This window comes from Geotrypetes seraphini, chromosome 5 (assembly GCF_902459505.1).
Source record: "Geotrypetes seraphini chromosome 5, aGeoSer1.1, whole genome shotgun sequence".
NCBI classification, from domain to species: Eukaryota; Metazoa; Chordata; class Amphibia; order Gymnophiona; family Dermophiidae; genus Geotrypetes; species Geotrypetes seraphini.
In genome coordinates, this window is record NC_047088.1 from 152523009 (window position 1) to 152545056 (window position 22048).

The following is a 22048-nucleotide window of genomic DNA, read 5'->3' on the forward strand; positions in this document are numbered from 1 at the left end:
CGGCCTCATTCCTTCGTTGGCTGCCTGCCGGACAGGCGGGTTTGGCTCCCGTCTGTCCGGCCAACTACCAAAGGTATGGGGAAGGGGGGTGGGGGGGTCGTGGGGATCGCCAGGGGGGTCGCGGGTCGGCTGGGGGGGCGGTCGGAGGTTCTTGGGGGGGCGGTCGTGGGGGGGGAGGGGGGTTTGCGTCGAGGGCAGGAGGGCCTGGAATCCCTCCTGCCCGTAATGTAGTGCGGGGTGGGGTTAGGGGGTCGCCGTGGCCAGGAGGGTTTGGGCTCCCTTCTGGCCCAACTACCAAAGGTACGGGGAAGGGGGGTGGGGGGGTCGTGGGGGTCGCCAGGGGGGTCGCGGGTCGGCTGGGGGGGCGGTCGGAGGTTCTTGGGGGTGGCGGTCGTTGGGGGGAGGGGGGTTTGCGTCGAGGGCAGGAGGGCCTGGGATCCCTCCTGCCCGTAATGTAGTGCGGGGTGGGGTTAGGGGGTCGCCGTGGCCAGGAGGATTTGGGCTCCCTCCTGGCCCGATATTGTTGGGGAATCGGCGGTCCTTCGGGGGGAGGGATGTATCGGACGTCGGGGGGGGGGCATCAAGCTTTCAGGATGGGGACAGACCTTCAAGGGGGGACAGTGCACGGAAGTCAGGGGGGGGTGAACGGAGAGTCGGGACAGCGCACGGAAAGTCAGGGCGGGCGAAAGGAGCGTCGGGCAGCATGCGCGGTATACCCGTGAGCGCGGTATACCAAAGTTTTTGTACATATCATCGTGATTTCTGCGCGCTATACCCGTGTGCGCGTTTTATACGGGTGCGCGTTATTTGCGTGAAAATACGGTACTCAAGGTTTTTGATTGTTATCGTCTTATTTGGATGTAATTACGATTCGAATGACCGCAAATTCTTTGTTTAAATGTTTCTTTTTTTTGTTCAAAAATTTTTAATACACAAGAAAAAACATCAGTGAATATAAACTAGTACATCCATTAATAGTACGATAAGAGGATTCATCAGCACTGGAAAAATAGAAACAATATATAAAATGGATGTACACTACAGTTGCATGGAAAATAAACTAACAAAGCAAGTAATGAACAAAAGGTATTCAGTAAATTACAGTACAGTAAGATTGGGCATAACAATGTATATAAGCTCTCTAGTAAAGAGGATATCAACAATGGTAAGACAGTAGAATAAGACAGCGGGCCAGTTTAGAAGGTTGAGATCTTCAGAGTAGAAAGAAACATGAGTCAGACAAACCAAAAGGTTTTTGTACTGCTCGCTTTAAAGTAGCTAGTCTGAAAAAAAAAAAAATCCCTCTGTTTTGTATGCCAGTGTCATCTTTTTGTATATCACCTTGGTATAATTTATTTTATGTTTATATATTAAATCTGCAAAATATTAAAAAAAAAATGAACACAACAATATTTGGGTATTTTATAAAGTATAAAAAAATGGATAATCTATAATAATAATCCTCTTAAGCGCGCATGCGCACTTAAGAGGCTGTGGGTACCTGATAAGTGCTGTGTCCCTCTATGCTGAATTCCATTTTCGAATTCGAACACGGAGAGACACAGCACAGCCAGCGACTCCCCCCTCCCGCCCTCACTCACCGCCAAAACCTTCTCGCCGGCTCACTCACCGCCAAAACCTTCCCGCAGCCCCCTTCCCAGCCGCCGCGTTTAAATTCAGAGACAAGCGCTACAGCTGGCCTCGCCGTCTTCTGTCCACTGCGGCCCACCCTCTCTGACTACTTCCTGTTTCCGCTAGGGTTGGCCGCAGTGGATAGAAGACACCGAAGACAGCGGTATCGTGGCGCAGCGCTTTTCTGTGAATTTAAGCGCGGCGGCTGGGAAGGGGGCTGCAGGAAATGCTGCTGCTGCTGCACAGGGAAGGCCGGGAAATGCTGCTGCTGCTGCACAGGGAAGTGTGTGTGGGGGGGGGAAATGCTGCTTCTGCACAGGGAAGGGTGGGAAATGCTGCTGCTGCACAGGGAAGGGTGGGAAATGCTGCTGCTGCACAGGGAAGGGTGGGAAATGCTGCTGCATAGGGAAGTGTGTGTGTGGGAAATGCTGCTGCACAGGGAAGGGTGGGAAATGCTGCTGCACAGGGAAGTGTGTGGGGGGGGGAAATGCTGCTGCTGCACAGGGAAGGGTGAGAGGGAAATGCTGCTGCACAGGGAAGTGGAGGGGACAGAGAGGGAAAGGGGGCCTGGGAGCAATCTTGGTTTGCTTTGGGGGAGGGGAGACAGAAGGGGGCCATGGAGAGACAGAAAGACAGGCAGGCAGGCAGCGCATTAGAACGAAAGACAGACAGACAGAAAGACAGCGGGCAGGGAGAGAGAAAGAAAGAAAGAAAGACACAGGGTGCCAGAGAGAGAACCAGAAAGAAAGAAGGACAGACAGCGGGAGGGAGAAAGAAAGAAAGGAAGAGAGAGACACAGAAAGAAAGACAGACAGACACATATATTCTAGCACCCGTTAATGTAACGGGCTTAAATACTAGTGTACAAATAAATTGTAGGATAAACGTATTAGTCTTTGCAGATTGCATATTTTGAAGAAATAAGTCTTACTACAGAATTTTGTCCCTCCTGCAGCATAATGACAATATTCCCTTAATACTTGTAGAGGGATCCAGTCCTATAGAAGCTGATATGTTACACTTTTCATCTCATGAAATGAGATAAGTGATCTGGGGGAGGGATTTTAATTTGAAAGAATTCAGTTTTCTTGAAAGTTGTTTTCTTTCATAGTCTTCTCCAGAGTACCAGAAGCTGCATGATTCCAGCTCTTGCTATGAGAGTCTCACTGTCCTTCTGGGCAAGAGAAAGAAAGAGGCAGAGTACACACTCAGCTTTTGGAGAACCTTCCCTGGAAAGATGACGGTATGATGGTACTAAGATAGGCTAATAAAATGGTGATTGTCCTACAGAAGCAGGAATAGGAGCTTTTCCTGTTAACATTAGCATCTATGTTGCATGACCTCTCCATGTTTAGATATATACCATCTTCTGTAGTTCGCAAGCTTTAGGTACCTTCAGTAATAACCAATGTCAAAGTTTTGCCAGTAATTTTAAAGGTACCTGTCTTTTAGTCTTTACTGATATCCCTTGATACGTTTTCTTGACTGGGGAGGATTTAGATGCATATAATGCTTAGAAGTAAAGCCCTTATTTTTCTGCTCTTTGCCTCATTATTTCAAAGAAGATTTCTGTCTAAGCAAGTTCTGTTTATCTTTCTTTAGTGAGTTTAACAAAAAAGTCATAATTATGAATAACTAAAACTTGTTTCTCTTTCTGAATGTCAGGATTCCTTGAGGAAACCAGAACGGCGGCTAATCTGTGAAAGCAGTAACCGGGGATTGTCACTACAGCATGCTGGCAGATTCTCTGTCAACTGGTTCATTCTCTTTAATGATGCATTGGTCCATGCTCAGGTGCATGTGGGTTGGTTGGAAGAGGGAGAGAAATGTTTCACATAAAATCTGAAGACTGAGGGCCCTTAATATATTTAAACTTTATCAGGTCAAATGGTGACAATTCAGTTAATACCAGGCATTGAAGTGTCATTGGTGCTGTTACTATCCTCATACCAAGACTCCCCCTCCAGTTCACCCTCATGAGCTCCAAGAAGGTAACATTTCTCCAAATGAGTCACTACTGATCGTCAGCACTGTCTGACTAGGGCATTATTATGGAAGCTACTGCCTGTTTCCTTTTGGCTAGGCCAGGGGTAGGCAATTCCGGTCCTCGAGAGCCGGAGCCAGGTCAGGTTTTCAGGATAGGCATGAGATAGATTTGTATCTCAAGGAGGCAGTGCATGCAAATCCATCTCATGCATATTCATTGTGGATATCCAGAAAACCTGATCTGGCTCCTGCTCTCGAGGACCGAAATTGCCTACCCCTGGGTTAGGCAACAGTTGCAGCACTAGACTATTGAAAGGAAGATAGGTTCCATGAATGAAGGTTCACAGCACACCTGCCACAGAAACTTCCCTGCCTCTTCTATACTTGCTTCTAAATGGTAGCGAGTTGGATGGGGTCAAACTAACCAACAAGAGATTATTCAGCTCTTAAATTGCTGTCTTTTATGCACCTTCTTTTAGTTCTTTGTATTTTCTGGGGTATTTTGGTTTGTTTTTTAATTTGTTAGTAGACTATATGAATACATAATTTTAGAAAACTATTCAAAAGAAGCACATTTGTAAATATTAGCAGAAGGATAGTACTACAGAAATGATATGGGTAGCACGAAGGTAGTTTGTATGCTACTGATGCTCGTAGTTTGTTTGTAAAGCCAGTGATATTTTCATAAGAACTGGATTGGTGCATATCCCGCAGTGATTATGGAAAAATTATAGTTTATGGATATATTGTATGCTGTCTATTTTCAAATGGATTAAAAGTCAGATTCATTTTTCTGACTGAGGATTTAAGCCCCTCATGAGGTGTTATGTTTTGAACACACATCCCAGGGCAAGCAGTGGTACTGCATTTTAATAATTCATGAGATTGTGTTATCTGTTCCATCTGAATCTGTCAGGAAACTGGTACAGCATGGATATGTTCTGAGAATCCACTTGTCATGTAAATTCTGGGTGGTGATTAGCAGTATATTTAGGCATCCATTTCAGCTCTTAAGTCAGCTGAGGAACTTGGCATGCTAACAAGAGGGTTGAAAGAAAAAAGGGTGAATACAAGTAAATCAGTTATTGATCTTAAATTCTGCAACATTTTCAGACAGTTCTAGTATTGTATGTGAAACGGTTTCATTTTTTTCTAACCTGGAAAGCCTTAGTACTTGGTAATGAAATCTTTTAAGACCAATTCCATATACCATTACAGTTAACTGTCCTTTTCTCGCAACTGATATTGATTCAAAACCTATTTTTACACCTTAAACAAAATGAAATCAAGGGTAAGAAAAGGTGCAAGTGATGGGTTGTATGACTTTTCACATGTATTTACTGCATTTAGAACTATGATAAGAAGGCAGACATTGGAAATCATTAAGATGTTAATCTTGAGAAGCTGGGGGGGGGTTCTTGTTCTGGTCACTAGTCCATTAGTCAAGAAAATCAAATGAAACGCATGAATAAGTTAGGTCTAAAACATGGAAAGGGAAACAAATATCTCAAGACTTGGCACAGCATAATAAAACACTTCTGAACGTGCAGTTCTTGGGCTATAAAGAAGGAATATGCATGTGAACTATTAACATATGTGTGCTTCCTTTTTGTCTCCAGTTTTCAACACACCACATCTTTCCCCTTTCCACGTTGTGGGTGGAGCCGCTCTCTGAAGAAGTTGGTGGTGTGTAAGTACTTTGTAAAATAGAATGCAATCCATGCTACTAGTAGTCAGAAGATTCCATTGTTTGTGTTCTTCCACATCAGCCAAATGGTTTGATTTAGTCTTATGTGGGAGATGCAAGAGGCGATGTGATATTTGACCTCAGTTTATCTGTTAGTGGTTTTCAGTAGGTAGTCTTTCTTGGATCATGCTGTCTATAGGGCTACACATGTAGACAACTAAAGTAGTCATAAAGCAAGATTTTATTTTATTTTATTTTATTTTAAGTGTGGTATAGCAGTGAGCAACCTCTGCAATTTTCTACATTGCAGTTTACAGAGGATTGTGCTGCTCTCATGGTGTTTACTGAAGAAAGCTCTATGTATGAGATTTTTATTCTTTCCAACCCAGTGGAAATTTAAAAAGTACCAAAAAAGGGGTGGAAATGGGAATGTCAGGGAGTAAAATAATTATTTTAAAATGGAATGGAATAGGCTGAAATTTGATATGTGGGAGGAAAATGGTAAAAAGACATAAATCCAAGAATAGCCCAGATCAGATTGTGGATTCCAGAAAAATAAGCCCCCTAAAAATGGCCTAATGCAATTCTACGGGAGAAGGATTTCCAGTTTCTATAGCATCAAAATTGACTATTTTATTAAACACATGATTTAGGAAATTGCCCCTTTCAAGCTTCTTTGCTTTGTTCTCTTTTCCCTAACTGCTCCTACCCCCAAAACTACTGCTTTGCAACTGCCCCTCCACCTTGAAAACATCCCTACTCCTCAAAACTCCCCCCTCCCCCCAATTGCCCTATCACCCTGCAGACTGCCTTCACTTCTAAAACTTATCTCCCACAGACTGCCTTATGCATCCTTAGCTGCCCCGTACAGACTCAAAACATGCAGAGCAGATACTCAGACTCTGATTACAAATCACTAGCTCTGATGTATTGCATTATAAGTTATTCAGATATATATTTTATTATCATTTTTTTTTTTACCAAGAAAGCATTCTGATTGACTCGCACTGCTTTGTTTTGTTGCTGTATATACTGCTAATGGATATTTCAGTGCAATAGGTGAGACATTCTAGAGCAGGGGTGCCCAAAAGGTTGATCGCGATCGACCAATAGATCACAAAGGCAACGCGAGTCAATCACAGAGCCCATTTCGGGCTCTGCGATTGACTCGCATTGCCTTTGCATTCTGTTCTCCCTGCTTCCCCGACACCAGGCCAGGCGCGTACAAGTGCCGGGCCCACAGCCTCCTCCCTCCCCCGCCCCCCCCCCCCGACGTCAATTCTGACGTCGGAGAGGAAGTTCCAGGCCAGCCAATCACTGCCTGGCTGGCCCAGAACTTCCTATCCAGTGTCAGAATTGATGTTGGGGGGGGGGGGGAAGAAGGCTTTGGGCCCAGCGCTTGTATGTGCCTGGACTGGCGTCGAGGAAGCAGGGAGAAATCAGCGGTGGTGATTTTGGGAGGGGGACAAGGAGAGAGAAAGAAAGAAAGAAAGGGGGGTAGGGAAAGATAAAGAAAGAAAGGGACATGGGAGTACTGTTTGTTTTGAGGTGGGGATTTGGTTATCTGGTGTATTTACCATTGTGAAAATTCAATAAAACTTATTAAAATAAAAAAAAAAAAAGAAAGAAAGGGGAGGGTGCAGGGAGAGAGAAAGAAAAAGTTGGACTCGTGGAGGGGGCAGGGAGAGATGTTGGTTGGGGAATGGAATGAGGTCTGGAGGGAGAGGAAGCATGCAGGAGGCAGAAAGTAAGAAATATTGAATTTAGAGTCAGAAGAAGGAAGTGCAATCAGAGACTCATGAAATCACCAAACAGTTCCCTGTGCTAAAAACCGCTATTGTGGTTTAGTAAAAGAGAGGGGTATATTTGTCTATTTTTTGTATAGTGGGTACTAAGGTGACATTGCATATTTTAAAGTCATCTGCCCTGACCTCTTTGAAAACCCCCCGAATATAAATGATAATTAACATTTTCTCAGTGTAGTGTGCTTTGTGTTTTTTTAAATTTTATTGTTGGTAGATCATTTTGATTTGGTCATTTTAAAAGTAACTCGCAAGCCAAGAAAGTGTGGGCACCCCTGTTCTAGACTATAGGTTATTTTCCCTTACTCACATGAGTTGCAGAAGAAATCCATTTCAGGTTTTTCACTCTGCCTCTAGTGTACTTCACAGGCTAGTTCAGCGCCCTCTAGCATTCTTTTCCTCTACAAGCATGACTGCAGCTGTGTTGATTCTGCTCTCCCCATTTTTTAAAAAAATATCATTTTTATTAAGGAGTCAGCAAGAGAACAGGAATTAACACAATCAACAAATATGCAAACTTGAAAAATTATCTGCTTTGTATGCTGTGCTCTACTGTTTGCATTTTTTTGTAGTATTTCGAGCTCTTCCCCATTTTATTATTTTAATTCGACTTAGTTTCGTCCCTTTCGTGGGTATTTTCGCATTTGAAATGGATTTACGTGGATTTATTCAGGTACTCAAGCATTTTTCCCTGTCTACTCCAGTGGATTCACACTCTATCTAATGTATCTGGGGCAATGGGGGATAAAGTGATTTTCCCAGGGTCACAAGGAGTATCATGGGTTTGAACCCACAACCTCAGGGTGCTGAGGCTGTAGCTCTAACCACTAAGCCGCACACTAAACTTGACTCTGTGTATCTAATGTTACTCTACATATGAAAATTCATAATTTGTTTGTCTAGGCCAGGGGTGCCCAAATGGTCGATCGCGATTGACCAGTAGATCGCAAAGGCAACGCGAGTCGATTGTGTTGCCTTCACAATCTTTTTCTCCCTGCTGCTTCCCCAAGCCAGGTCTGGCGCATACAAGCACCAGACTTAGAAAACTTCACCTCTGACGTCAATTCTGACGTCGGAGAGGAAGTTCTGGGTCAGCCAATCGCTGCCTGGCTGGCCTGGAACTTCCTCCCCGACGTTAGAATTGATGTCGGAAGTGAAGTCTTGTGGGCCCGGCGCTTATACGCCTGCTTGAGAATTCACAGACTTGCTGACAGGCCTTCGGGGTACCTGCTAGCCAGTCTGCTTAGCCTTCCTTGGTGCTCAGGGCTGTCCCTGACCTAGTCTCACTCATCGTTAAGCCGGGGGGTGTCGATCACAAACTGTGTAGTGCGCTTAGGGAGCTCAGCGGTGTTCCACAGCGTCTGGCTGCGTTTTCGTGCCTCTGCCTATTTAGAAGCACATCTGGTGGTCTGCAGGGGTGGAGGCATAGGCAGACAGTGGATTTTGACTGGTAGCCCGAAGATCAGCTTGAAGGATACATTTCTATTAGTGCAGCAGTGAATTCTGAACCGGCCATTGTAAAGGCTGGAAGCAGGTGCAGCAGCTCTGTGTGTGGTATCTGTGAGTACAGAGGAGCAGACAGCTCCAACAACGATCTTTAAAACGTTAATTTTGAGGGTTTTGAAGGTTTCCTAGTGTTCTTCTGTGTTCCCCACCTGAAATGCTATTTTTGTAATTTTTTTAATTTTGGGAAGTGCTGTTTTTAGCGCGAATTCGGGTCTGGTGGCCATCTTGGATTTTTAACGATCTTTTTTTCAACTTTTCCCTGCTTCTTTAAAATTATAACTTTTACCAGGAAACTTCTGGAATGGGTCTCCTAGTATGAATTCATACCAAATCTGTGCAAAATTTCCATCATTAGAGCATTTTTGCACCACATGACAAGGTTGGGGAGGGGGGGTAGTGATAACTACTGGTTCAGCCTCTCTTTCACAGAAGCAGGTGATTGCACGCTTAGCCCGTTGGGGCAGCCACATTTGTTTTTGAGGCTTGGTTCTTTCTTTTTTTTTTTTTTTGTCCTAAAGGTATTTATTTTTTTCTTTTCTTTATTCATTTTTAAACTTACATCAAGTGTACAGTAAATGTCAACCAAATATAATACAACATCACTTGAAAAATTTTCAATATCATACACCAAGATTTAACCCCCACCTCCCTCCCAAATTCATATACAACTAATATATACCACATGAAAATAATATCTTACGACAATCATCTATATATTCTTAATGGAAAAACAAGAAATCCCCTCCCCCCAAATCCACATGTGTATTAAGATTGGGAAAAGTGTAACATTCATTACTATAATTTAATAATGGTCCCCACACATCCTTAAATTTATTATAATAACCTTTTTGAACAGCCAATGCTCTTTCCATTTTATACACATGACAAACTGAAGACCACCAAAAACAATAATTCAGTCTTCTACAGTCCTTCCAATTATGTGTTATTTGTTGGATGGCAACTCCTGTTAATATCAACAAAAGCTTGTTATTATTAGCAGATATTTGACATTTAGCTCTCATAGTCATGCCAAATAAAATAGTGTCATATGACAATGCTTGGTTCTGCGGCTTTGTCTGTCTGCCACGAGACGGACTCTCTGCAGCCTAAGAGATACAAGTATGTCATCTAAGGGTGACTCTATGCCCTAGGGTCCAGATACCATCTCAGAATTTATGAAATTTTGCTGGTCCAATTACTCCAGGGGTCCAGCTGCTGGGTGCTTTTCTGTTCCCCCCTGCTACGTATCTCAGCAACTGAGTGGCAGCTCTGCACCTCCACCTGCGCCTTCTGTCTTTTTCAGAGGTTCCAGCGGCTTTCCGGACCTCCCTGATCCTTTATGGACAGTGCTGCATTTTCTGGATTTGGGAATTTGGACTTGAGTGCTGGATCCACGAATCCCTTTGGGGCTCTGGATCCTAGAGATGATCTGATGGTCAGGCGCTGGTTTAAGTTTGAGGCGCTACCGGATCTAATTGCTTCATCTTTACAGGAGTTGAGCGTGGATACCCAGCCCGCTCCTCTCATATCTTCAACTTCTTCTCCCTGGCTCTGCAGCATTTGCTCGCAATCTGCGACCTTTCCTGGCATCTGGATAGGTCCTTTGTGGCGCACGCCTGTCGAACTCAGCTACGAATACCGTTTCCTCAGCTTTTGTTGGCTGGGATGGATTACATGGTGGATGGCTTCTATGACCTTTTGAAGGTGCTGCCAAAGGTGTCAGTGTATTCTATTTCAGCCCGTCAAATGCTCTGGGTTCGGCAGTGGGCTGATGATTCCTTCTGCAAGGCAACTTTGGCAAGGCTACCTTTTCAGGGGCAGTTGTTGTTTGGCAAGGGTCTGGTTGACTTCATGAATTCGGTAATGAACCATCACCCGAAGACCTTGCCAGTGTTAACTCATGTGGAAACCCTTACCACAGACCAAATTAAAAATGGTAATTAACTATCCTACAGCCATACAGTTAAAAAAAATAAATAAATAAAAAAAGCTGCTTTTCTCATGTATTGTGTGCACGAAACTTTTTGCCAGGTCTGGGGAAGCATAGGAGTCTAGCAGCACCCACTCTCTCACTCCATCCTAACCACCCTTCTCCAGATTGCTTTTTGCACCAGGCCCTATCCTCTGGTATCTAGTAGTCTTTCTCCGTCTACCCAATCCAATCCAATCAGATCATAAGACCCTGTCCCCCAATATTAAAACATTAGAAACCCTTGATGCAGTGTTTCTCAACTCCTGGAGTCCAGGAATACCCCCTTGCCAGTCAGGTTTTCAGGATATCCACAGTGAATATGCATAAACTTGATTTGCATACACTTCCTCCATTATATGCAAATTTCTTTCATGCATATTCATTGTGGATATTCTGAAAACCTGACTGGCATGAGGGTACTCCGTTACTTAGATGAGAATTACTGATCTAGTGGGCCCCCACTATCCACCCCCCTCAGCTGCCAACATTAACACACCAAAATTCTTGATGGTCTAATGGGGTCTTCCTCCTGCCAACCAACACACCCATATCCAAGTATAAAATCTCCTTAGTGTCCCGACCCCTTTTCAAAGGCCTTACCTACCACACCACACCCCAGTACCTGAACAGAAATTCCTTTATATGGTAGATTGTCCCCATCAGTCATTTTGAAGTTGATGGCACCAGAGGCAGAAATGAACGGGCATTTCAGGAGGGGTTAGGGGTACAAACATTCAGGGAAGTTTCTTATACATTTAGCAGCAGGTAGGTCAGTTGGGGGAAGACAACCAGGAATTTTAGTGTATTGATGTTGGAGATGGAGGAGTTCTTACAGACAGTGCTTCTAAATCCATTCCTTGTGACACATCTAGTCCATCAAGTTTTTAGGATGTCCACAATGAATATACCTGAGATAGATCTGAATGTACTGCCTACTTGGTATGTAAATCTATCTCGTGTACTTTCATTGTGGATATCCTGAAAACTTGATGGAACTAGGTGTGCCTGAAGGATTGGGTTGAGAAGTATGGCACTAGACCACTAGGTATTTTTATGTTTTACTGTTAGGGAATGGGAGGAAGGGATTAGAATTTGGTTTGTCAAATTTGTCAGGGAGAAGGAGAAAGTCTACTAGACTACCACGGATAGGGGCCATGCAGAAAGGTGGGTCTAGGGACTGCAGTTTGTGGTGTGGGGGTTTCTTCAATGTTGTTCTTCCTGTCTGATTGAGCCGGTCACTACTCAGGCACAGACAGGAACGGTAACATTTAATAATGAGCTGTAGATTACTGCCGCAATTTTAAATATATAGTAAAGCAAACTGGCTTCAATAGAAGAAGAAAGGAGTGATTGAGATGTGACCCAATTAGGCTTGAAAAACTGCTCAGAAATATGAAACTCTGAAGGGAAGGCTGTTAAACCTCTCTTGGAGAAGAGTTCACCTTCCAGTCACTGCAAACTTAACAAGCTTATGGGCACACTCAAAAACTCCAAAGATGTTTGAAAATACGAGGTTTCAAAGTCTTTCTGTTTTATGCAATAAATGTCTTCATTTGGTAAAAATTAAAACTGCCACCACTGAGTTACTTAGTTCTGTTTGTTGTCTTGGGGGTCCCAACGTGGCCCCGTTTCGAATCCTGCTTCAGGAGACCCGATGTAAATGAAAATCAGAGAGTAACAGATGTGGACATGTGTAAATCTACAGTTCTTCATTGGCTAAATACTTTTACTGGTCGTGATGGCAATTTGAGTTTGTTACATGTCAGTCTCCAGAGCCGTGATACAACTGAACATCACGACCAGTAAAAGTATTTAGCCAATGAAGAACTGTAGATTTACACATGTCCACATCTGTTACTCTCTGATTTTCATTTACATCGGGTCTCCTGAAGCAGGATTCGAAACGGGGCCACGTTGGGACCCCCAAGACAACAAACAGAACTAAGTAACTCAGTGGTGGCAGTTTTAATTTTTACCAAATGAAGACATTTATTGCATAAAACAGAAAGACTTTGAAACCTCGTATTTTCAAACATCTTTGGAGTTTTTGAGTGTGCCCATAAACTTGTTAAGTTTGCAATGACTGAAAGGTGAACTCTTCTCCAAGAGAGGTTTAACAGCCTTCCCTTCAGAGTTTCATATTTCTGAGCAGTTTTTCAAGCCTAATTGGGTCACATCTCAATCACTCCTTTCTTCTTCTATTGAAGCCAGTTTGCTTTACTATATCCAATCCCCTTTCTGGTTTCCATTTTGTTTGTTACACTTCACCCTGTACCTTGCATTTTTGAAAATAAGTTTGCAATTTTAAATATGGCAGAAATTTGCATGCTCACTGACTATAGCATGCCACGGTATTTTTTTTTTCTAGTATTTTCATGGTAGCGTGTAGACTCTACTGCAAGACTTTCTGCATGGGCCCCTCTGTGTATGAAATGAATATATGGGAAGTTCCATTTCATGTTTGGTTTTTTTGCTGATAGAGATAGGAAGCACTAGTAGCTTGGGTTCCCATTGCTGCTTCTGCTTTCCAGGTGGGTTCAGGTCTGTGTGGAGATGTGCACAACCATGCATATGAGCAACTTACAGGAAACAGTAATTGCTGTTCAGCTCAAGACTACTGCAAAATTAGCTTCCCCCCCCCCCCAAGGGTGTTAAGGAGCTCAAAGCACTGTCATGAGCTTCATGAATATTCCACATTATATGCACAAAGATGCCAGGTTGCCCAGTTCCAGGCTGGAGGTTTTGTGACGATCCTGAAATCTAATCACCCCATCCTAGTGAACTTCAGCCCTGATTTTAGTGGGCAGATTAGGCACTACAAATCCCATGCAGCTTTGGGATGTACAGTAAATTCAAAGCTAGGACAGGCTAAAAAGTCTCCAGCCTGGAACTGGGTAACTTGGCATCTCCATAAGCATATTACCACACGCTGCAGTTAAGAGGATGGGAGTAGAGCTGCATTGTTCTGTCTTATGTTGTAGTGATGTCTGTTTTCCTGGAACAGCCAAGAGCAGCTCTTTACTGTGGCCTCATATATAATAAACTGGCCCATCGAGAAATTTAATTGATATCCACTGGGGCAAAAATAAGATTACTTAAGAAATTCTGGAGGGAGTTTTCCTGATAGGGTGTATTCTGGTTTCCTCTGCTAGGAATGGTTTGAAGCTCACAATGCCGGAAGAACAGTTCACACTTATTTCATCAGCACCACAGGAGAAGGTAGGCAGGTGTGTGGGCATGGAAATGACCTCTGTCCCTCTCCCTGCCCTTATAAAACAGTGGGATTGGGATTGGGAATGTGTATGTATGTGCTTTGTCATCAGGCTGCCTAGAATTATTCTCAAATTTACAGTGGAAAGGAAGAGGACTGAAAATCACTAAGCAGAAAAGACTAGCCAACTAAATCTGAAAGGATGGGGCAGCAACAGGGTAACTTTTTTTTTATTATTTTTATTATTTTATTTTTTTAAGGAATTGAAATCTGTTATCTTTTTTCTTTCAGGCCAAGTGGCTGAAAGCTATAAGTCAGGCTGTAGATCAAGCTTTGAGGGGAGTCTCTGATCCAGTCCATTTTGGAAGTGGAAGTATTCGACAAGAGCCTCCCATGTCACGTACTGCCAAATACACATTTTACAAGGACCCTCGACTGAAGAATGCTGTGTATGAGGGCCGATGGCTTGCTGGTAAACCTCATGGCAAGTAAGAGACCTAGATAATTGAGCTTTATATTTGTTGAGAAAGATGTCTATTTGGCTAGTGATTACAGTAGATTTTGATATTTTAGAAGTGCTTAATTGTAAAAGAAAAATTTAAGGGGTGAGGGGCTGAAAGGATGGCATTCAATCACCCATTCTGAAAAACTTTTCAGATTGAGCTGAAGTACTAAGTATTTTTTTCATAGAAACAAAGTGTGTGTGTGTGGGGGGGGAAGCGAACTACTCTGGCTCTTCACTAGCTGTACTTTCATTGGGATTATGGTTACTATATATACTTACATATAAACCCATACGAATACTGTATTAATAGAGATAATGTTCCCCCTTCCTTTTTTATGGGAAAAATGTTAGCTTGAATATATAGTGAAGGTTTATATTCCAGCATTCCTGCCTTGCCATCCTTTCCTCTCTCCACTGTAGTGCCTGACATTCTCCCCCTTCTTTCCCTTCTCCGCCACTCCCCCCCCCACCTTTGAACAGGCACAGCAAACTTCATCTCTCTCTCAAAATAGATGAACTCCCTTCTCAGACACATCAATAGGGCCCCCACCCTCCTCAAATCTACCAATTCATCCTGCTGGTCTAACAGCATATTGGAGCAGGGGCAATTCTCCTCCCCCCCCCCCCCACAAAAAAAAAAATTTTGCTCCTGCCCATGATGTGTCCATAGTAAAAATGGCTGGCACTGGAGGTAGCAGCAACCATTTTGGAATTGGAGCCAGCAGGAGCAAGTCCTGCTCTTGCCAGCTGTAATCCCAAAATTGCTTCTGGAGGTCATGAAGCCATCTCTTCAGACTGTCACTGGAAGTCACGGTAGCCCTTTTTTACTACAGAGATGGCATGGAAAGAAGTAAATGGGATTGCTCCTACCCAATGCACCATTAGACCAGGATGGTATGGTAAGCGTGGGGGGGGGGCTACCAGTGGGTCTGGGAGAGGGGGTTGTCTGTTTGGGGGGAGGAAGGAAACAAACAAATGGGAGCTGTGCCAGTGTGAGGGGGCAGATGGGCAGCATCAACGAAACCCCATGGGAGAGGTGGGAATGGTAAGAATGCCAGACCCCTATGGAGTGGGAGGGAGGTATCAAATATAAACTGAGATTTAATTTTTGATGCATATTTGGTCCAAAAAAAGGTCTATTTATATTCAAGCATTTACAGTAGAAAGCCAGACATACCAGGTTCAGCACTTAAGCACTTTTACTGTTACACAAAGTATAATGTAATAAACAGAAATAAAACAAGGAAAATAAGATACCACCTTTTTTAATATTGGAATTCCATTTTTGGAGAACTGAATAAATAATCTCTGAAGCTGAGCTTTTGTATGCTGTTTCTGCAAAATCACAACAACAAAAATCAACATATATTGTGACATCCTCTTAAACAGCAGATTCCTGATTTTGAATTGTAAGGCTGCTTACACTATAAAATTTGTCATTTTGGTATTATGTAAAGATCCAGATTTATCTACAGTGAAGCTTGCTTTTTTGTGTGGTGTTTTTCAGAGGAGTACTTAGATGGCCTGATGGGAGAATGTACTCTGGAATGTTCCGTAATGGCCTGGAAGATGGGTAAGACCATTAAAGACTTTAGTGGTTAAATTAAGAAAGAATTAAGGGAGCTATTTTATACCCCTCTCCCATACCTAGCATTACAGTATTCCTGAAGATTTTTATTGCAGTTATAAATTGGCCTACTTGAAAAGATTAACAAGTGATCAAAAAGAGAGGGCTTGAGTTGGTACCACCACATGATTCTATATTTTTCCACTACTTGAGTTGTACTGCTTTAATATTTACTGTATCTCGGGTCTGAATGGGAGGGTAATATCTTTTCTCCTCTGGAAAATAAAAGCTAAAAATGTACTAGTTTATGGTACCATTCTAAAAAACAAAATTACTGAACAAATTGATAAATGTAGTTTAACAAGTCATACATAACCATTATAAATTTAGCAAAAAGAAGTCTTGTCTTACCGATCGGTTCAGTTTTTTGAAGTAATTTATAAACTTCTGGGTAGGGGTGAATCAGTTGCTATAGTGTGTCTGGATTTTCAGAAGACATTTGATAAAGTCCCTAATGAGAAGGTTCTGAGGAAATTAAAAAGATAGAAGGCGATATCTTATTGTGGGTTGATTTTAAAAAACAAAAACAAAAAAAAACCCCCACAGAAGAACTAAATGGTCAATTTTCTAAATGAAAACAAGAATAGCGGAGTGTTTCAGGGATCTATTTTAGGACCAGTGTTTTTAAACAATCTGGAAAAAGAAATAAGTAACGAGATCAAAGTTGCAAACAATAAATAGTTGTTAAGTTTAGATCAGAAGCAGACTGAAGAATTGCAGAAGAAACTTTCAAGACTGATGGGCTGTGCGTCTAATTGTTCCAGTGATGTAGCCACAGGTGACTCTGGGCTCACCCAAAAGCTAAGTACCCTTGCTGTGGATGTCAGGGGTCCCCAAGACACCAGCTAATGAGTCATACTACTTGACCAGCATCCCTCCCCAAAACAACAATCTTTTGTTTTATAAATCTTTATTCATTTTCTTATGTTACAACAAGTGTTTTAAATAAATTCATTATAAACTTGAATAATCACACTTGATTAACTTACAGATTAATATCAAATTTAAAATTTCTTTAGAAAATCAATATTTTATAAAGTTATAATATTATGTAAGAAATTTAAATTAATATAATTATTATTGAATATAATAATTTCCCCTCCCTCCCTCCCTCCCTATCAATACTGAATGAGAAATCTTTATTCATTTTCATATGTTACATCAACAATATAAATTCATACTAATATTTCAGAAAACTAAATTTATATAATTCTTAGTTAATATAATAATATCCATTCCCCTCCCCCCTCCCTTCTATTCAGTAATACATGAATAAAATTTTTAAATGCTATTCTTTCCATATTTCATATTATAAATCAAGTATTAATATATTATATAATATTTAGAGATATGATCCCTTTTTCTTCTAATCAAATTCTATACATGGGAAAATTAATCATTCTTTACAATATTCAGTTAATGGTCTCCATATTTTTTGAAATTTATCTATATGTCCTTTTTGTGTTGCTATAGTGAGCTCCATTTTGTATATATGACATACAGAATTCCACCAGAATGTATAATTTAATCTGTCATGTTTTTTCCAATTGAATGTGATTTGTTGTATTGCTATTCCAGTTAAAATAAAAAGAAGTTTGTTATTACTTGATGATATTTGACTTCTTGCTCTCATAGTTGTTCCAAATAATATGGTATCATATGTCAAGGCTACCGGATTTTCTAACATTCCAGAATGTTAAGATGAATGGACAATAGAATAAAAGATGATCTAATGTCCCAATTTCAACATGACAATGCCAGCATCTATTTGACCTAGAGCTATCTATTTTTTGTAATCGAACAGGGGTCCAGAAAGCTCTATGTAAAAGAAAAAACCAAGTTTGTCTCATAGATGCTGATACCGTACATTTTAGCCTCCAAGACCAAAGTCGTGGCCATTGAGATGCACTAATTTGGTGCTTTATCTCAATGCTCCAAATGTCTCTTAAGACCATTTTTTGGTTTTTTATTTATATAACCGGATATTAATTTATACCACTGTGCAGCTTCATGACCTGTTGAATTAATCTGGAAGCAAACAAAACAAAACTGCAGATATGTACAAGACGTAGGCCAATTTTATTAATGACAAAAAATGATATGCAAAAAATAATATGCAAACCCTTTTACCAATTACCAATCAAGGGACCCGACACGGTCCGTGTTTCGGACACACCTTCGTCAGGGGTCCTAATTGGTACAAATATAACATAGAATTAATTATTAATAATGGGTAACATAAGATTTAATAATATTTAAAAAATAATAATAATACAATTATACATATAATAAATTAAAATATTAATTAAAAACAATCGAAGGGTATTACAGAAAATGGTATATTAACCAGATTTCATAAAAGGTGCCGCACATCCAGAAAGAAAGAAAGAAATAGAATGCAAAGAACAAACATAAAATACAAAACATGCAAATTAAGTGACATTAATTAAACTAAAAAAATATATTTTTTAATATATATTATCATATATAAAAAAAGGCAAAGATGAACACACAAAAGAAAAGACCCGTGAAAGAAAACTACAATGTGAAAAAAGAAAAGGAAATAGAAAAAGAATCAATATATTATGGAAAATAATATACATACCATGGTAAAAGTAGAGGGAGAAAACAAAAAAATCACAGAAATACTGTATAAAGGTAGCTATAGAGGAAAATAAAAGAGCAAAATGATCATAGGCATATGAGATATTATACAAGTTGCAAATTAAAAGAATTAACACATATCATAAGATAAAATTAAAAATGCCACAAGCATATTAAAAATATTAAAAATCATACATAAAAGACTTATACACAGAATTAGATTTGAATTAATAAAGGTGACTAAAATGAGTGTATATTATATAACAGTGAATATAAATGAATAAAAATAGGAAAAATAAACAAAACAAAACTGCAGATATGTACAAGACGTAGGCCAATTTTATTAATGACAAAAAATGATATGCAAAAAATAATATGCAAACCCTTTTACCAATTACCAATCAAGGGACCCGACACAGGAATTCCAAACTGTGATAATTAGTAAGATTTTTCCATTCAGGGAACCCTACCTGAATGGATTGCTTCAATTGCAAAACCATGAAAAATTAGAAAATATAACATATCGAAATATTAACATATTGTTAAATGAATAATGATACATTAATAAAATGTTATGGAAAATGATTAAAGATATAAAAGATCAATATAGATAGATAGAAGGGAAATTTGTTTAAACATTGAATATTGATTGCCTGGAATGGGGAGAATGTTAGGATTACAGTTCCAATGTGTATCCTTAAGCAGCCAATGTATTGGGTGGGAAAGGGAGGGACAAGGAGAATATTTATTAGAATAATTAAGGGAGATACATTAGGGTTAAATATGTGTGTCGTGAAGAAAATTTTTTGGATATTAAATATGAAAGAGGAGAGGAAGAATAAGATAATGAAAAGTATTAAAATATATAATGTCTTTTAAAATATATTCTATTAATGTCAATGGCCTGAATCACGTAATTAAAAGGAAAAAAATATTAACATTTTTAAAAAAGCAAAATGCAGATATTTACTGTCTGCAAGAGACCCATCTTAATATGAAGGAATCACAGAAATTATCAGGTGGATGGATAAAGGAATGTTTTTTTGCTCCAGCAGTGGATAAAAAAGCAGGGGTTGCAATTCTTATAAATAAAAAATGTATGGCCAATATAAAGGTAAAAAGTTCAGATCCACATGGAAGATGGATACATATCGATATAGGTATGGGAAATGATACCCTGACGTTATTTAATATATATGCCCCTAATTCGAATCAATCAGAATTTTTCAAAAAGCTACAAAACATGTTATTACCACTGGCTGCCTCTAATTTAGTGGTGGCTGGAGATTTTAATGCTGTAATGGATCCATTATTGGATAAAAAACCAGGTAAAAATATTAAATCTTTAGGTCTAGATAATTTAGTTAGATCATGCGATTTGAAGGATATATGGCGTATTCTTCATTTTAATGATCAGGAATATTCATTTTGTTCACAAGTTCATAAATCATTTTCAAGAATAGATTATATTTTTGTTTCAACAAATAAAGTGCAACAGGTGATTAAAGCCTCCATTGATCCTATTATCATTTCGGATCATGCGGGAATATGGATAGAAATACAATTAGATCAATTAGAAAATAATAGACCTCTTTGGAGATTTGATAATGCATTGCTTGTGGATGACAAATTTTTGGAAAATTTTAAAACACAAATTAATGAATTTTTTCAAACAAATTTAGTGGAAGATACATCTATAGAGAATGTATGGGATGCATTTAAAGTAACTATGAGGGGTAATATTATATCATATTCAGCTTTTATTAGGAAACAAATTAAAAAACAATATATAGAATTAGAAAAAGAAATAAAAATATTAGAAGCTAAATTGATAAGTAAATGGGAATATGAAGTTTTGCAAGCTCTTTTGAAAGTAAAAGGTAAATATAATGAATTAACTTCAAAAATGATAAGAAAAGATTTGTTTACCAAGCAAACAGTGTATTATGGAAATTCTAATAAGGCGGGAAAATTATTAGCAAATTATCTTAAGGCAAAAAAAAGGAGAACTAATATTAATGGAATAAAAGATGATAATGGTATAATAACAAATCAAACAAATATAATATTAAAACAATTTTTAAATTTTTATAAGGATCTATATTCTTCCGAACCTTATTTGGAGAAACAAAAAGATGGAAAAAAATTTTTAGATTTAATTAATGGACCTAAAATTCCTGATCATATAAAACGAAGTTTAGAAGAACCTATATCATTAAAAGAATTAGAAACAGCATTGAGATCTCTTAGAGTTGGATCCGCTCCAGGTGGTGATGGTTACACAGTAGAATTTTATAAAACATTTCAAAATATCCTCTCCACACATTTATTAAAATTATATCAGACACAACTTATAAAAGGTAATATAAAAGGTACTATGGCTGAATCAATAATAATTGTTTTGCCTAAGCCAAATAAAGATCCTACTTTGGTTTCGAACTACAGGCCTATATCTTTGATAAATGTTGATAATAAACTTTTGGCGAAAATTTTGGCTTTGAGATTAGCCAAAGCTCTCCCACATATTATAGATATGCATCAAACGGGTTTCGTTGCTAAAAGACATTCCTCCAATAACTCTAGACTATTATTTCACATGCTAAACTTATCAAAAAAAATGGATGAACCGGCTTTTACAGTTTCATTAGATGCTGAAAAAGCATTTGATAGAGTAGAATGGAATTTTATGTATCAAGCTTTAGAATGGTTTGGTATAGGTTCTGGATTTATACAAATGGTAAAAACTTTGTATAGCTTCCCAATGGCAAGACTAAATATTAATAATAAGATATCTGATGGTTTTCAATTGCAGAGGGGAGTTAGACAAGGCTGTCCGTTATCTCCTTTGCTATTTGATGTTGTATTAGAACCCTTATTGTTAGCAATACAGCAAACGAGGGAGATACAAGGTATTCCATATTCAGATATGGAATATAAAATTTCGGCTTATGCGGATGATATTTTGCTTTATTTGAGAAACCCAGAGTCTACCTTATCTTCTTTATTGGAATTAATTGATAAGTTTGGCAAATTTTCAGGTTATAAAATTAATTGGAATAAATCTGAAATTATACCCTTGAATGTTTACTGTGTAAAAGGATTATTTGATACTTTTCCATTCATATGGAAAGAAGAAGGATTTAAATATCTAGGCATTCAAGTTAAAAAAACAATTGAAGATACTATAAAAGAAAATGAAAAATATGTATTAAAAAAAGTAACGGAGTTATGTGAGCAATGGAACCCATTACATATTTCTTGGTGGGGAAGAGTTCAAACTATTAAAATGATGATATTACCTGTAGTTTGCTACCAAATGAGTATGATACCTATTTATTTTCAGGGGTCCTTTTATAAAAAGCTTAATAGAATTTTAACAAAATTTCTTTGGCTTGGTAAAACACCTAGAATAGCTTTAGTAACCTTACAAAAATCAATTAAGGAGGGAGGGGTAAATTTTCCAAATTTCTATAGGTACCATCAAGCCTATATTCTACGTCAGGGTATGTATTGGAT

The 22048-nt window shown here is 39.4% G+C and overlaps 1 protein-coding gene across 3 annotated transcripts in view; it reads left to right on the forward strand.

Annotated features, from left to right (window-relative positions):
- Positions 1-22048, forward strand: part of ALS2 (alsin Rho guanine nucleotide exchange factor ALS2) — a 242257-nt gene that overhangs the window by 120640 nt on the left and 99569 nt on the right. For all 3 annotated transcript variants that reach the window (XM_033944890.1, XM_033944888.1, XM_033944891.1), the window contains exons 14-19: positions 2744-2875; positions 3298-3426; positions 5238-5308; positions 13738-13804; positions 14088-14284; positions 15809-15874. In XM_033944890.1, the coding sequence (XP_033800781.1) occupies positions 2744-2875; positions 3298-3426; positions 5238-5308; positions 13738-13804; positions 14088-14284; positions 15809-15874 (662 nt within the window). The remainder of the gene's footprint in view (positions 1-2743; positions 2876-3297; positions 3427-5237; positions 5309-13737; positions 13805-14087; positions 14285-15808; positions 15875-22048) is intronic.